Source organism: Carassius carassius, chromosome 33, assembly GCF_963082965.1.
Source record: "Carassius carassius chromosome 33, fCarCar2.1, whole genome shotgun sequence".
In the NCBI taxonomy this organism is placed as follows: domain Eukaryota; kingdom Metazoa; phylum Chordata; class Actinopteri; order Cypriniformes; family Cyprinidae; genus Carassius; species Carassius carassius.
The window spans coordinates 11,011,601-11,028,855 of record NC_081787.1 but is presented as its reverse complement, the minus strand read 5'-3'; the positions used below and the strand labels follow the sequence as shown (position 1 = coordinate 11,028,855).

General features: G+C 39.8%; 1 protein-coding gene across 1 annotated transcript in view; it reads right to left on the bottom strand.

Annotated features, from left to right (window-relative positions):
* The window catches only part of LOC132113722 (protein diaphanous homolog 2-like), a 447,692-nt gene that overhangs the window by 27,691 nt on the left and 402,746 nt on the right, over positions 1-17,255 (bottom strand). The window contains exons 26-27 of the mRNA XM_059521662.1: positions 9,712-9,804; positions 7,836-7,886 (exon numbers count right to left, since the gene is read on the bottom strand). Coding sequence (XP_059377645.1) covers positions 7,836-7,886; positions 9,712-9,804 — 144 coding nt within the window. The remainder of the gene's footprint in view (positions 1-7,835; positions 7,887-9,711; positions 9,805-17,255) is intronic.

The window sequence follows — 17,255 nt, the reverse complement described above, 5'->3', positions numbered from 1 at the left end:
ACAGGAGGACAGAGAAGGGCACTGGAGCAATGAAACCAGTGGGATCAGTGCTAAGTAACTAAATGGACCATATCACTTTTCCATTACCAGAGAGGAATAGTTATTTGGATGGCAGAAATCTAAATGAAAAGGTGGAGCACAGCTTTAGTGTGGATGTTCACTCAAGTGTAAATGTTACACACTGTTCAACTTTTTTTTTTTTAAGCAAATGGAAATTTGCCGTCACATCTTTGAGCTTCATCAATAAATAAACCAGACGCAAATAAACAGATAAATAAATAAATATGAGACGAGTGGCAAATGGGCATCCGTCAGCATTAGTGATGGAGCGAGCCAGGATCACGCTTCACTAGAGGGGAAGTGCCTGTGCGAGGGAAGATTCCTGCTGATTGCATACACACACGCATACGCACGCACAATTCCCCCTGAGATCAGCTTTTGACCAGACACACAAGCCTCTTCTGCTTTATTCAAGCTCTGTCTGTTTCTTTCTCTCTCCCTTTACTTCTTCCCTGTCTCCTCCCCCTCGCTAGGCTTCCAGATTTTGCCCTCTTGGTGCCCTCAGCTGTGTTCTGCCTCTTTCCTTACATTATATTTTTGTCTTTCTTTTACAAACTATCTCTACCTCCTCTCTCCTTCTTTCAAGAGTCTCTCTCTCCCTCCTCTCTCCTTCTTTCAAGAGGACTGCACTGAGAGGCAGTGGTGTTAGTGGAGCTGTGTGTCTTTGTGCTGTGTCAGTGCTTTGAAAGCCACAGGTCTGATGGAATTTCTTGTGTGTCCCTGAAGTTATGTGCCATCATCAGCTTCTGCCCCATTCAGCACATCTCTGAACCGTCTGCTCCCTCAGGCAACACAAACAAAAAACAACTAAACCTTAGACTAGCATTAGCTATTATTACTATTGTGAGATATATATATATATATATATATATATATACATATATATATATATATATACACACAGACACACATTACTAAGCAAACATACATTACTAATAATAAATCATACATTTTACAAATGAAAATTAACCTAGATTAATTAAAAATGCTGTTAAAAATTGTTAATTTGTTATGTCATAATGCAATCAATATGTAAAGTGTACCTTCATGTAAAGTGCGTATCAATGACAGTGATCAGTACACCACACCATCCATCCTAAATATTTTTAAATGAATGAATGAATATCTTTAATTTAAACAAAATAAATACAATTCTAATGAAACTATGGGTGGGGAAGATGAAGACCACAGTTACTTCTCAAATAACTGCAGCACAATAAGGTCTGAAATAAGTGCAATACACAGCAGAATACACCAGGGGCAGTGTGGAGCTCAGACTGTACTTCAGGTCTGCAAGACCCCCACCCCCACTCACACTGCAGTGTATATTGTCCTTTCCAAAAGGACAGTTACCAGACACTTACTTTACATTCAGCTGTGATGGGTCACATTTCAGCAGACAAGAGTGTGCGTCTCTGGAGTATCTTCATATATAGCGTTTCACAGTGCTGAGCTGTTTATTAGTTAATGACTTCTTTCCACAATACTGAGCTTGACTGCCCAACTCTACATTTGAGCTTCAGAAAGTATAGTTTTTACTCCCCCTTAGGCTACATCATCTTGAATAAATATATTCCTCACACAAAGCGTAACACATTCTTCTACTGTATACTGAAGTGAGGGGGAAATAAAAGTGTATAGTACTTTGACAATCTGACAGTAATTCAGTCAAACAGGTACTGTGAATCTCTGCCTATGGCATGTACATGCTATTTAATGCATCAAACACAAACTTGTGTGTTCTGGTTGCATGTAGAGCACTAGTCAAACCCCATGAAGACATTTGTGAAAAGCGCACTAGCTGCCTACCTACTCCTATAATTCTCCATACCTACTTGTTACATACATCCACCTCTGCAAATGGAAAGGTAAAATATTCATTCCCATTGCAGCCCCTGACAGATCCCAGATAGTAAGGACACACAAACACAGATGGCTCTTCATCCACTTTTTGTCAGTGGTAATAGATACCTCACGCCGTTTAATTGTGGGGTGTGCCACCAAAAACGCCATTGAAAGCAAGCATTGTCCTTTATTCTCCTCTAGCAGAAGCGAATTTCTGCTGAACGGGGTTTTATTTATTTAGGCCTACACTGAACGTTATTGGAATGCTCTCTCTCCAATTCATCATGACTACGACTTAATTCACTCTGCCAAGGTTTTCGACTGTGGACGTCCCTTCAGAGTATTATCAAACCAATATTTTAAGGATGGGAGAAGTGAGGGCTGCGTTTAAAAAGCTCAATGGGTCTGATTTGAAAGATACAGCTTTCACTTTTTCCCCAAAGTGAGTTATGACTATATTAAGAACATCTTAAGCCAGGAGTAAAATCAATTCCGTAGTGAGAATATGTGGGGCTAAAATCAGATCAAACTCTCAATTATGCACTGCTGAGGAATATCTGCCCTGGCAAATTGATTCAGTATTGACAATAAGCACTTAAGGTGACCTTTCAAAAGGGCCATTTGTTTCCACTTTCTGCAAGTGACAAAAAGAAATAGGTAAAAACAAAACATAAACCCTTAAAGACTAAAAGCCTTTACAATAGCAATATAAAGGTGACACCAGAATGCTTTTGGGCCCATGTTTCAGTCTTGGTCTCTACTTGAATCAATTGAAGCTCCCCTCACACTGGGGGAGAAGGTAGTTGACAAAAGCGGCCAAGCCTGAGGTCCTTTATGGTGCTGTGCAATTGACTTCCTCCTGAATGGGCTGTCGCCGGGAGCCGTCCTGGCCTTCGTCAAACACACACACAGAGCACAAGCTCCTTGAATCCACTGCCAATGCTGTGTGCTCAGTGTGAGTGTAACAAGCAGCCCCCAGTTTCTTTTTAGCAGACTTTAGAGGTCGAAAGGCTCTTGTTGGAAATCAAATGGCTCAGGCCGACACACAATGACAAATGGAGAGAGGAGCCAGACAGGACTGTAGCATTTTACCAAGATGTGATTTATTCTTTAAGAATGGATGTGTGTCACATGGTCAGCTTGTTTATGTGCCTCGATAAAACCTCCCATCAGAAAAATGCTCTGTGGTTGTTCAAACGCTACATAAAATCCTCATCTGTATCTCTATCATGGTTCCTCACCCACATCGACAGATGACCCTCATAGGGTCCTGCGTTCCTCTCCATCCATCTAAACTTCGACAGAACACATCTTTACTTTGGGATTTAATTTTTTTTTTCACCATTTTTCCATGGCCTCTCAGCCCCTCATCCCCGTTCCACACGGCTCCACCCTTTCTTCTGAAGAAAAATATCCTTATCTCTCATGAGCAGGTGATAAGTCTCCAGAAAGCGTCGCTGTGCAGCACTTCTCTTTATTGATATCTGGGATCTACTCAAGTCATCCACGCCATTGCTGAGTGCACTACCCTCTGGTCCCTTCAGCCCTGAGCAAATCACGTTAGCCCTTCTTCCTGCAGGAGCGCCCTGGGGTGAGCTACATGAATAACATCTATCAACACCCTGAAGTGGAAAGCTTGAGGTTTGGGGAAGTAGGGATCGAAAAGTGTTACAGACAACACTTCTATCTAACGGCTGTGGGTGTGAGAGTGAAGATAAAGTGTGTAGATGGTTGGTTGTGTGTGTGAAGTGAAGGACCAGGGATTAATTGCTCAGGGATTTACAATCACAGTTTCATGCATGTAATATGATAACACAGATTAATTATTGCAGTAACAAAGAATGTGTTTGTCAATATTGCGAGGAAGTAATATGACAGCAAAAACAATGGGGGGAAAGACGGAGGAAGTAGAAAAAATGGTCTTGCTTCATTAAGAGGCAGAGGTAAGGAACAAATTATGGAGAGATGATTTACTATGTGAAAGGGGAAGGAAAGGAGAAAGAAATTTTAATCTTTGTCCAGCTTTCGTATTCACTACCGTCTTCCTCCTGTCTTTCTCATTTGCTACTTCACAGATTCATCCCTTTTCTGCTTTTAAAATTTAATGACTGAAAATAGGTAATTTAATCTTCATTAAACATACAAGGCTCTTTCTCCTCTGCCTGAGTGAATTAACTAGTAGACCAGCGGCAGAATAGGTACTGGGGTTCAAATCCCATAACCCTGGCACACATTATATCAGTGCATCTGTTTTTAATAAGCCATTTCTCCACAAATCAAAGTTAAACAGAAATCCTTGAACCCTAGGAAACTTTTGATGGACGAAAGAATGAAGGTGAAAGCCCAGGAAGGGAAGGTTAGAGGTTTTAATGACTTGGAAAGGCAGTAAATAAATAAAATTGCCTCCCTCAGAAATCTGATTGATGTGCCTTTTGGGATGCCCCATATGAAAGAGCTACTCAGCCTGTGGCTTTCATCTGCGACCAGAGAAATCGATGCCAAGGATGTATGAGCAGTAACCTGTCTCTATCCAACAATCTCTCAGAGTACCCTTGGCATTCAAACAGAAGATTTTTTCAGTGTAGAGTGAACCGGTGGAAGACTTCATCACAAAATACCACTTTCAAGGTTACCTCTGAGATCAGTGCAGAACCTTAACATAAGCAAAAACATATTGTGATGGAAACCATCAAAAATGTCTAAATGCATTGGCTGTAACAACTAGGAAAACCATGTTTGCCAAATCAATACAAAAAAAATACATCTCAAGTCTTTCAGTAGAACAAACAAATGAGATAAACCGACTTGAGTTTCCAAACAAGAATACATGCACTTGAAGACTGTAGAGCTCCACAGCAAAGCAACAACTGAAGGCCATTTAATCGCAGAAAAAAATCACAGGCACACAATGCTACTTAGTCAATTCATGCTACTGTGTAAGCCACTCCATCTTTGTTATACTTCTGGTGAGCAAAGCTAGGCATACTGACAGCATTTACCAAACCTGATATAGGTCATAAAGGTCAGATCTGACCAGCGATCCTGCATTAAATCAGGCCTCTTTTACATCCCCTGGGTTTTATATTTGTGACACTATTTAAAATGGATTGACTATGTACCTTATCTCTACTGGCACATTGCTAGGGCATGATCTAGAGCTGAATTGGCTACATGCTCATGGTTGTGTTACCATATTACCCAAGTAAAATGGCTGTCTGCTGCCCTAAGGCTGTAGCACGTTGACCTACATCAATGCACTAATGCTTCAGAGCCTAATTAGTAGAACTTGTAAACCTAGCGTTTTGTCATGTTTTGCTGGTTTCTGTATTGTTACATGCATGATTAATGCAACTACAGTATACTGCAAAAGCTGCAAATGCTAAATGACAATCACTAAATTATTTGGCTGGAGATGATGAGTATGCTATTTTGTTGAAGGGTTTTGCTAATCTAAAGCTGCATTTTAAAGGAATAATTCAGCTAAAAATCATTAAATCATTTTTTGCAAGGACATTTACATTGCAAGTAAATACCCTGGATTTATGAAGGCATGGAAAGAGCTGTCCGATATTTAAATAAAGTAGAAATACAGTGAACTGGACCACAGACAGTTGTGTTTTCCCTCTTGATTCCCATTGATATCAATGGATTTGCAGTGTTGCGTACCCTCTAGTGTATAGGTGCACAACTCACAGTAGTTTTACTGAACCTGCTAGAGCTTTCTATTTATCTCAAATGCACATAAAAAGAGAAAGCAAATAGCTACATGCAATGTAGAATTGACATTCTACATGTAAGTGGTATTTGTAATTTTATTATAATTTTTTTTACTGTCAAAATAACAGAATACTTAGGAATTATTCAATATTTCAGCCTTTTGCATCTTTAAGACAATGCAGAAGCCTCTTCCTGCTGGTTCCATTGGCAGTGGGTGGGATTGATGGAGAAGTAATAATCCTATTCGCTAATGCTCACCGATCACTGTCCACACTGATTTCAGCAAATCAGTTCAAGTGAACACAGAAAACGTGATAAATATTCATGAGCCTAGCAGCCTGTCAGACCTTAGGGAATTTTATATTATTATTCATTGTATTTGTATTTTGTTTTTATTATTATTTTAGGATTATTGCTAGTCTTTTTACAGAAACAATTCTCCAATTCTTAATTCTCTGTTTTATTTAATATGACAAATATGCATTATTACATCATCATTCATGTCATATTTTAATTCTATTACTAAAGTTCTATCATACAAAAATGCTGATTCAATTGCCTGCATTTGCATAGAGGGTTGAAGTTAGTCCTCTTAAAAGCTGAGACAATCTCTGATTCTTACAAAAGCTATGTTTGGGATCAGGTCACTGAATCTGTAGCCCAAGAGCATTATGACATGTACAAACCCCACTGATCCAGACGCTGAATTCATAATGATATATTTTGAACGGTTCATGTAGCATATCAGTAAAACAACAGAAAGCTACAAAATAAAACACATTCACCAACATCATAAATAATGTACATATTCACCAAAGGGCTCAGTGTGGTACTGAATATGCTTTTCACAGGCATTTCTGTAGCAGTGTCATTCACAGGCGTGCAAAGCATAATGGAGAGGAGATTCTAAGTCGTGCACACATTAAAAAGTCTTTTCAGGCATATAGAATATAAGAAGCTGGCATTCATGCGCTTTAAAGACCCACACACTATCGCACAAGACTCTGTGTGCAATAAAGCTCTGCCATAGCCTTTCTAAAGTAGGCCAGGGCAGAGAAAGGCTAGAATCTATTAAAAAAGTGAGCACTTTTGGTGCTCTGTGCATAGGATGACACTTAAACAGAATGGCAAGCTTCACAGAAAGAGTAAATAGAGAAAGAGAGAAAAAAATCCATGAATGGGAATTAAGGAATGCAATGACCCTTCAGACAGATAATTTCTATTTGCGGTTCACAGGCGTGGACGTGCTTGCCATGCTTCATCACTGCAAGGGTGCTCTAGTTAGGTCATCTATGGCTAGAAACAGGAGAAACTAGCCTGAGCTCCAGCTACTGGAGAGGACACAAAGGAGGCACTGCACTCCTAGATCAAAAGTTCCTCTAAATGAATCTCACCTAATATATGTGAACAAAACAACCCATCACACTCTTTTAGATGATGCTCAAATCAATGTACTAATGGAAATCTTATTGGGAGTCAAATATTTCTAAGGCTTTGTTCAGTCTGCACTAAAATCAGATTTATTTTTCAAATGTATTCTTTAAACACACCGACATGTTGAAGTAAAGAAATTAAATCAGAAATTTCAGACAATCTTTCCCTCTGCTCATGCCCATCATGATTTATCTTCTATGTCCAAGTTCACTAATTTTAGCTTGTTACTTGATGCCTTCAGTGTGACTCTACAATTTTTATAGTCATGAAAATAAAGAAAACTCTTTGAATGAGAAGGTGTGTCCAAACTTTTGGTCTGTACTGTATATATATATATATCACATTTGCATATCTTGACATAAAATGACTATATCAGGGGTTCTCAACTAGAGGTCTGGGGTCCACTAGGGGGCCTCAAAATGATATAAAGTTATTAAAAATCAAACAAAACAAGCATTAAAATTAGCTAAAACAAAAAAAAAATGCATGTGCATATGTTTTGATTCAAGTTTGTAAAAATCTGATTCTAATATTCAAACTATAAAATGTTATGAGTTGAAAATACAACAAGAAAAAAAAATTCTGATTTCAGGCAGCCTGTCTGAACAAAGCCTAAGAGAGAAAGCCATCTTCTTCTAACCCACACATCCAGTTGTGGAGCTCAGTGTAGTTTTTTTTTTTTTAGAGTTCAACCAAAGTATTTTTTTAAGTCCAGGCTATAAGCAAGTGTTAGACAGAACAGCAGGGCAAGTGGGGTAAACATAGGTTCATTTTGTTACCATGGTTAGCACCCGGCCACCAAGGTGCAGAACAGGAAGGGCTTTGATCACCTGCAACAATGACAAAGTGGAAATTGACAGAGAGAAAAAGAGAGAAAGAAAAAGAGGGAGAGATGTCAAACAAGAAGTATTTCAGGAGTTCGTAACCAATTATCCACTCTGAAACTCTCAGCCCACACACTCATCAGAAAAAGAAAGAGAGGCTGAAAGAGAGAGAGAGAGAAGGTGAGCGGCACTCAGCACAAGAAAGCGAGCAGCAAGAAAGAGACAGAGTATGAGACAGAAGAGAGAGAGAGAGGTTTAATCTACACACTCTCTTCTCTCCTAAATGTCAGTCTTATTCAAACAGATGTCAGGGAGACCGGGCCACAGAGCTGGATGGAGTCGGTGAGCTCTGAGCATGCGGCGCTCTCTTCCTGGCGGCGGCTGCTTGGCAGGCTCTGTCAGGGGGCAGCGCTTGGGGGCCTCGCAACCCCGCTGAGTGGGAGACAGGTTTGATACACCATGACACCTTAGTTATTCATGCCCTCTTATTAGACCTCCACACTGACACAGGGGATCCTGGAAAGAACTTTTTTGTAAGACGAAATGAAGTAAAGCCAGAAAAAACAGTGCAGGGACAAATCAGTGCTGCTGAGCATGCTGGTATATGGATATTAGGTACATTGATGTATCGATCTAAGTTTCCCCCATGCATTTCATCCTGATGTCTTTTGGCATGTTTTTCTTAGGTGGCTTTTCTAATGATGCTGAGGTTTTTTGTTTTGTTTTGTTTTCTTGTCAGTCTGCACACAACATATATCTTACTACATGTCAGCCGAATCTCTAATGATAGAAGCAGGTTTATGCACTGTAAGCATGCATGGACAAGGACTTCGGGAAAAGAGTGACTTATTGGGGACATCGTGCGAGGCTGTTCTGAAAATCTACAGCAGTTATAGACACTTGTCTGCCTTTCTTTGGCATTTCAATTCAACATAGCACCTACAGCAGGTGGTCCACTTCTCCTCCCTTGGGTCAGAGCGATTCATCATGGCAGGATGGAATATGTTAACATTAAGATTATGTTAAACCATCCTCTAAGGACCCAGAGTCTACAGTCAATTTCTGTAATCAGTGACTTATGAAAGATAATGTGGCATTGAATCCAAAACTAAATCAGTTTAGAGGGGGAAACCTACTGTGTTACTTCAGGTTTTATGTTGTTGAAGGAATAGATTACCACAAAATGAACATTTTCTTTTTCTCACACCAAACAATTTATGACTTTTTGTTCTGTGGGACACAGAAAAATAATTATTGAGGAAAGTACACTACTGTTCATAATTTGGGGTTAGGGGTAAGGATACAGCTGTGAGATCACAGGAATATTTTTTATTTTAATAATATTTTCACTGTATTTTTATACAAATACATGCAGCCTTGGTGATCATAAAAGAAGAAAAGAAAAAAGAAAGAAAGAAAAAATACCAACCCCACACCAATAAATGGTAGTATATATATTTTTTTTTCAAGCAATTACTAAGCATAGGAAATGCTTCCATGTTTTAAAAAGTATGCAATAGCACCATTAAAACATCATAAAAATAGTTCATATGAATAGTGCATTACAGAACAGACTAAAACTGAAGATACTTTTATGGTGCTTTTGTGTCCTTTTTGAAGCAAGATCTTTCAAGTGAACATTCCTTGTAACAACAACAGGTACATATTTCCAAACATCTCCTTTTGTGTTCCATTTCCACCCAAGAAAGGTTATGCAGCTTTGTAAGAATACGAGGGTGAGTAAGTGATGACAAAATTGTAATTTGTGGGTGAACTATTAATTTGAAGGCAACGTGAAATGTAAAGCAACAGGAGGTATAAGCAGTCTTACCGTTGCGTGGGGTTCGTTTCCTGCGGTCACGGAAGGCTGCTCCAGACTGCAAGGCCTCCATCAGGTTGTCCATCACGCCCATCTCGTCACCTTCTGTAGAAAGGACAAAATTGCCTGTCAGAGCTCAGTTTCATGCACAACACATCCACATAGACTCCAATTCATATACACAAATCCACACACTGTGGTCAGGCTACAAAAAACGAAGTGTGGCAGTAAAAGGAAAAGGGAAAACAGAATAGCAGTAAGGTAAGGCAAATGGGGCAGAGGGCAAAGAGAACAGCGCGACTCCCTACATGCACAAGCACTCCGAGGCAGCGGTGGCAGCAGGTAACATATGGAGAGGAGCCAGAGGATGAAAGTGTTCACTGATGGCCATTGACAGGTATTCGCTCTGCGCCTTGCACAGGGGAGCTAAGTGCTCTTTACCAAGATTTAGTGTGGAGCCGGTCAATACAGGGGCTTTTTGTCATTGTTCGATGACAGTAGGATGTGCTTTGAAAATGGTCATACCACCGAAGTGCAACACGTCTCCACTGCAAACGGGGTTTGATTTCTAAAAGACAATAAGACGTGCGACTCACTTACTGCAAGGACAAATCCCAGGAAGAAACGATCGGATTTTAGATTTTTATTTTTCTGAGCATAATATGGAGGAATAGGAGCCCTTTAATTGTCTAATACATTTTTTTTAAACTGCCAACATTCCAGAAATACAACGATGTAATAAAGGCAACATATAATTATGATACTATATCAATTAATCAATACAATACAAATTGTTTTGTAACAGTTTAACAAGTAAATAATAAATAAATAACATTAAGATATATTTATTATAATTACATATAATATTAATTCATTATTATTCATTCAAAATATTGTAATAAAATTAATAATAAATCAATAAATATTTTTTTCTCAAATTACATTTGTTACCTCATTCCTTAATATGCATTCACATTCTTCCATTTACTTGGATGGGCATATGGCATAGAACATCTAAGGCATCGGTCAACGATGGGGCTCAGAAATAATCTTTTGGTCTTTTATCTGGGTCATCTATCTTTACCCAGCATTAATGAGACTGAGGCTCCCCACTATATCATAGTGGTCCAGCAGAGGCATTATTTTAAACTAGAATCGTTACGGTGACTTATGGTTGCATGTGGGATCGTTTCATCAATTCTTTTGTGTACATGATCGAGTCGTTCTGTGGAAATATTTAGTGAATGGGTTGAGATTTGACGTCTGCCTTGGCAGAGAGAAAACGTCTGTGGCAGAAACGCCGGTAGCTTTAGGCAGCAGTTTCAGGCGTGTTAATCAATCTTTTGTTTTCTCGCACATTCAAAGTAGATGACAGTCAGCAAATTGAATTTATAAAGAGGAAGAAAGTTGACACGGCTACAAAATTAATTTCAGAAAATGCCACACACTCGCTACGCTAAGGCAGAACTGCACAAGTTCATTTTCCGCAGGAAGCAGCAGCATGAATACTTATATGGGATACAACTTTACACATTTAACAAAGGCAAAATGCTACAGTTAAAAATAATAAACAAACAGTAGCAGTGGGATCAAATGAAAACGATTCATGCTCTTTTCAAGCCTAGATTGTACTGTATCACTTTATACTCGAGACCATTACTCAAAAATCAAATAAGCGGTTCAAACAGTTTGTTGTATTTAACAGCCACCCAGATTAAATCAAGCTAATTAAACTAGCTGTTCCAGAACAAACCAGAGCAGAACAAGCATGGCTTATCTCTAATTGCTCTTCAACACCTTGGCTGATAGCTTTGCTCATTGGTTTAAACCAGGACAGGCTTCTCGCTGGCTCCTTCCACAGAGCCTGCCAACGTCCTCTGAAAGCAATGACACTTCCTAAAGTAGCTGCACCTCAAAGTTTGCGTCCCCAAAACACACCCACATCCATCTGACCCTCAAGCTGGGTGTTCAGGGGGCAGGTAAACATTTATTAGAAGCACCATGAATCCGGAAACTTCTTGACAGCTCCCTCATTTCCTTCGTTTTGGAGACCTAGACATCACAAGGGGCTCCTGACACTTTGATCAATTTGTCCTACTTCTTGCTTGCTTAACTGTAACACAATTCATCATCTGCAATGGCCAGGACAGGAGAGCTGGGAAGGCTGGGTTCACAGGATCTCAGACACGAGAAAGCAAAATGACTACAATGGGAAACATGCTCCCAAGCAAACCATGACTGCTCCATTAACAATGTCCTGTTGAGCCATGCTTCCACAAGAACCAGCTGGACTTTTGGTCTCTCCACACGGATCTGAGAGGAATTGCCAGAGCATGTGGTCTACAGTATCATCATTGCGGGGTGTGGTAAAAGCAGAGAATCTATTGAAAGAACCAAACAACTTGAAAACAGAAGATTTCTGATGCAATATTATTCAAGGAATGCATTTAACTCTTATTAAGATTAACCAACAACACTGTGCCTTTTTATTTTCTGCCATTTTGACAAAACTCCCAATCCTTTTTTGTTTTCTGCATTTTTGACAATCCATCTTCAAGGAAACAACAACAACACAATTAAAACAACTGAACAAACACCCTTTCAAACAGCACTGCATGATATACTGAAAATTTACAGAAATATGTAATATTGTTGTGGGAGTGTGAAATTACACAACACAACCACCAAAATCACCATTGTCATCATCAAAATTAATTTACATGCTACTTTCCTAAAGACAGCATAAGAGGGCTAGCAACAAACTACTAATGTAAACAACACATGACTGTGAAAATTATAGTCCAATAAACAAGAGGTTAATAATGAGTAACACATTTTATACAAAACAGTTTTTTTATATTATTTATTTATTTATATCTGTCAATGAACATTTCACATGACACCACTGAAAACTCTGTTGTGCTTCTGTGTAGTGTTGATTAGTTTCTGAATAAACTAGAATGATTCACAGTAGAATGCTTAAATGGTTCACTAATTAAAACCAGTCTCTAGATTTGTTCCCTGAATCAATTAGTGTTTTTGAATGAATCAGTTCAGTGAATGATACAATGACTCACTCCTAAGTTTTACTCCTCCATGTCCAAGCCATGTTTTTTTTTTCCTTGTGTGAAAAACATGTTTTGATTAACTAAATTTTGCTTCTGGTTTAAGTTATGGTTACTCTTATTCTTTAGGCCATATAATTACTGAGATATAAGCAACATGCTGTTTAGATTAAATATAAAAATGCTTAGCTATACCACCCAGGCTTATTTGCAAAGAAATGTTTCAGACTACTAACTTCAGCAACATAAAGTGAACTCTTATAACAGCTAGCCTTATATCTGTATATCCTCTGTTGTCTGTCCATTTCTGTTACCTATCTCTCTACTGTCTGGGTATCAGGTGGTTCTCTGCCCCTCAGGCTCTTGTCAAATGTACCAGAATGCCCTGGGGCCCTGTTCAGTCTCTCCAATATATTTATGGGTGCACTATCACATTTTTAATTAGAGGGATAACAAGTACAGCCCTCTGCCGGATTTGTGAACTTCACACATCAGATTAGCTTCCCCAACATGCACCCTGTCAGAGGGTTGGAGCTAATCTTCCACGGCACAGGGGGAGAGAAACGGGGGAGGAGAGAAACAAAGTCAAGTGTCACAACGAGTAAGAAGAAGCAGTGGGGGAGAAGGGTTAGTGCGTTAAAACACAGGCTTGTGTATTCTCATAGTGTGTGTGCAAGTGTGGCATCACAACATCTGGAGGACAGAGTCATGGAGAAGGGCTGTCGAAGCGAGACTGCGCAGGTCGTAAAACCCCCAGTGAGACACTCAACGGAGCGGACTGGCTGACATTTAATTATTTCTACAACGTATGCACATGCATGCTTAGACTCGCACTCTTCCTTTCTTGTAGCTGGTATCGATGCCATGCGTCTAGTAATGCTTGTGTACCACTGTTTATGTAACTGATCTTTGCTAGAACATTGACTTTGCAGCAAATCATCAGGATTAGGAGATTACGGTGTATATGAAATTGCCTCATTCACCAGTGTGTTAAAAGAAGCAGAAACTGTTTTCTTCTGCTGTGCCATAACTGCACGACCAGAGTTCAATCTATTTAAGAGTGAGGCAGGCTGAGGATAAAAGGTTACAGTGATGTATTCATCACACATTAACGCCAGTCGAACAGAGACACTTAAAAGAGCCAGATGCCTTTTGTGTCACTGAACTGCCCATCAAATACCAAACAAGCTTTGAAGAACATAAATTCTTATAAATAAACAAAATGAAGCAGTATGACCACTGAAATATTGAGATTAGGTGCGATGTTTTAGCTAATTGACTAATTTATTTTATAAAAAAAAAAGGGTAGCACTTGTTAGGGTATATATGTATTACGGTACAATTTGAGATTTTTTTATGCACATTGTGAAATTGTAAATGTTTCCATTATAGTTAAAAATTTAATAAAATAAGTGGATGGACACAGCCAATGAGACTATATATACACAGTGTGTGTGTGTGCGTGTGTGTGTCTGTGTGTGTGTGTGTATAATTTTTTTTTTTAATTCTTTTGGGTGAAAATAGCTTTTCTTTCTCTCTCGCTCTTTTTTTAAAAGTAATCATGCAGTAGTGTCAACAACACCTGTTTATAAATTCAACCTGCTATCTGTCTATGGATCGATTGATCCTCATTTTCTGTTGGTTCTCATGAAGACGATTGCTACAGGGAGGTTAAAACACACACAAAAAAACTTTTGCCTCTTAAATCTAAACAAAAAAGACCCATCCAGAGGACATTATATCCATTACTGTGTCCTCCCAGTGACCGGCAAACAGCCATAGACCCCCAGCTCTCATTTCCAAATTAAAAGAAGCTAAAAAGCATCTTACAGCTCCCTGCTTTAAAAATATGAGAAGTTTTCACCATCTTTGTCCCTTCCTGTCCTTCAGGTTTTTTTTTTTTTTGGAAAACATGTTCATCTATCTGTCACCCTGGAAAAAGGCACCTGTGCAATTAACCTTGTGCATGCGTCGCGAACAAAGCCCTGCGTCGAGAAGCCAGGTGCATCTTGGCCTTGTTTCCCTCCTGCCACTCTTTGTCTGAGAGATTCCCTTTCACCGCAGCCAGTGAGTGTGCATTAGCAGCAGTCAACAGTCCTGCCAGTTCCAACCTCACACCTGTTACGAGGTGCTGTCTCTTTGGAGGATCTGACACGAGATATGACACTGTGACCTGTCAGCTGGTCTGTTGGAGTGCGAGCTCCAAAGCACCCAGAGAGAATGAGCCCGGACTCCGGAGTAATGAAGAAGATGGATGTGGCACCAGGCAGACATTTTGGAGCGTTTTGCTGGAACAGCTTGATGTGAAAACCCACTTATGTCTGTGTGTAATTTAATTAGGGATGCTCACACATCCCTTCCTTGAGCGGGGTGCTCCCTCTTCGAGTTCACATAGGCGCCAAGAGGTCTGGGCCTTGAGGAGCGGAACAGGGGGCCAGAGCAGATAACTAGGCCACCCAGGTTATCTCCATCCCTCGTTCATGGCAGTTGATTGGAGATGGCAGAGGATTAGATGCCGTGGCTATTTTGCAAGCATCGCAGACACAGAAAGTACAGCTACAATGCCCTGGAAAGCTGCATGCATGCATGAAGAAATGAAAACAAAAATAAAGTGGACGGATGCTGTATGGCTCTGAATTACAGGATGTCAGCCATGTTTGGTTTGGGAGCAGGAAAATGACAGAGCAGAGAGAAAGGCTAGAGTGTAAACTACAGGAATAGACTATCATACAACAGGTCTGGCTTTTGAGAGGCCAAGTTATTTGCATATTCAGCTCAGAAGGAGATATATAAGATCAGCTGAGATCTGTTGTATGTGCTCCACATTTTTCTTGCCATCTTCCGTATGCTAATGAATCTCTGCAGTGGTTTATCAGGTTGGTGATGCTTAGTGATTGTTCCCTGCTCTCCTTGCCATCTGCTTGCTGAGATCACAGACCACATGAGCCAGGCTTATCTGAAATCTCTGTATCTCAAAAGGAACGAGACAAAGAGATCACTGCCTTTCTCACTATAGTGTAATCCATATGTATGACAAACAAAACACCTGTGTTTCAAGCACTGTTGTCGTCCTTTCCAAAATCTGTCATTAGTTTTCTTCTCTGAGGATTTAGGCTTTGAAAATGCGATGTCCGGGCTCAGTGCTGCATGCTTAATTATTTTTGAGTGACTGTGGAGTGGCTCTCCAGGTCCAAACTCTTGACGAGGAATTATCAGAATGTAGACCACCCATGGCTGTAAATTAATGACATGCAACAGCGCAAATGTGCGCTCGGAGAGTGGGAGGGAGCAGGCGGTGGAGGGATTCTCAGATGTATTCGCTCATTTCTGCTATGACCTGAGGGAGAGTGGGCTAAATTAAGTTAAAGAGGCTTAAAGTGATTAGGACATTAAGTGTTACCCTAATTAGGGATGGTTACCCAAAACAGCATTACAAAAAGGAGAAAAAAAGTTCTTATTTAAGGGAAAAAAATACATATATTTGAAGATGGAAATAGTCAGGGAGATGAAAATGAACATATTATCATGGAATAACCATGGCCTGTGTATCTGTTCATTTCAGAAAGTAGAGTCAGATGGGAACATATTAATGGGAATATGGTGGGTTTCCTGGATGACACCATGACTTACACAGATGCTTATCTCCGTAAATCAATGACTTCACTCCTCACACATTAGATATTTAGAGACGGCTAACACGTCTCTGGCCAGACTGATGGCAAAATTCGCCATGCTATCATCGCCTTAAGGCACACGGGCATCTGGCTGCTGATATGGCACAAGCAGATATGCGGTTATTTATTAGAATTGATACACTACAGCAGATAAGCTTGGCGCCCTTCTTGGCGTCTTTCAAGGTAATGACAAAAAAAAAAATCACAATGCCAGCAGTCGCATGCTCCAAGATTTCCTGAGTGGAATTTGCTTATGCTTGGGAACCAGCAGGCTTTGGGATGTAACGTGGCATTCTTTAAAAAGAGTGTTGAGCACCTTGACAGTGGGTGTAAATAACACTGAAGAGCTGATGGGGAGAGATGATATGCATATAGGACAGACACTCATTTCTCAGTACCGACACTGAAGCTTGCAGACAGCCCAGATTTAATATGATAGTTAAAATACAGATAATGACATGCCATAGTCGGCTCAGCATTATACAACAGTACTTATCTGGTCCACTTATTCATAATGACCAACGTGGTAGATGGAATATCTCAATGACTAATTAAAAAGTGTAATGATAATTAGAGGAGAGACAGTGGGGTGTGTGACTTCTCATGGTTCTCTGTTTGCGTCACACAGATTAACATATTCTAAAGTCAAGAACTTCAATCAGGATTACCTTTCTGCCAGGAGACCTGCACATAGTCACCTGATGACTGACATATGTGTATTGTCATATATATGTGCTTTCTGAATTGTCTTCATTTGAGGGATTTTTTTTCAGCATACACTAAAGTTAAAAGTTTAGGGTCAATTTATATTTTTCAA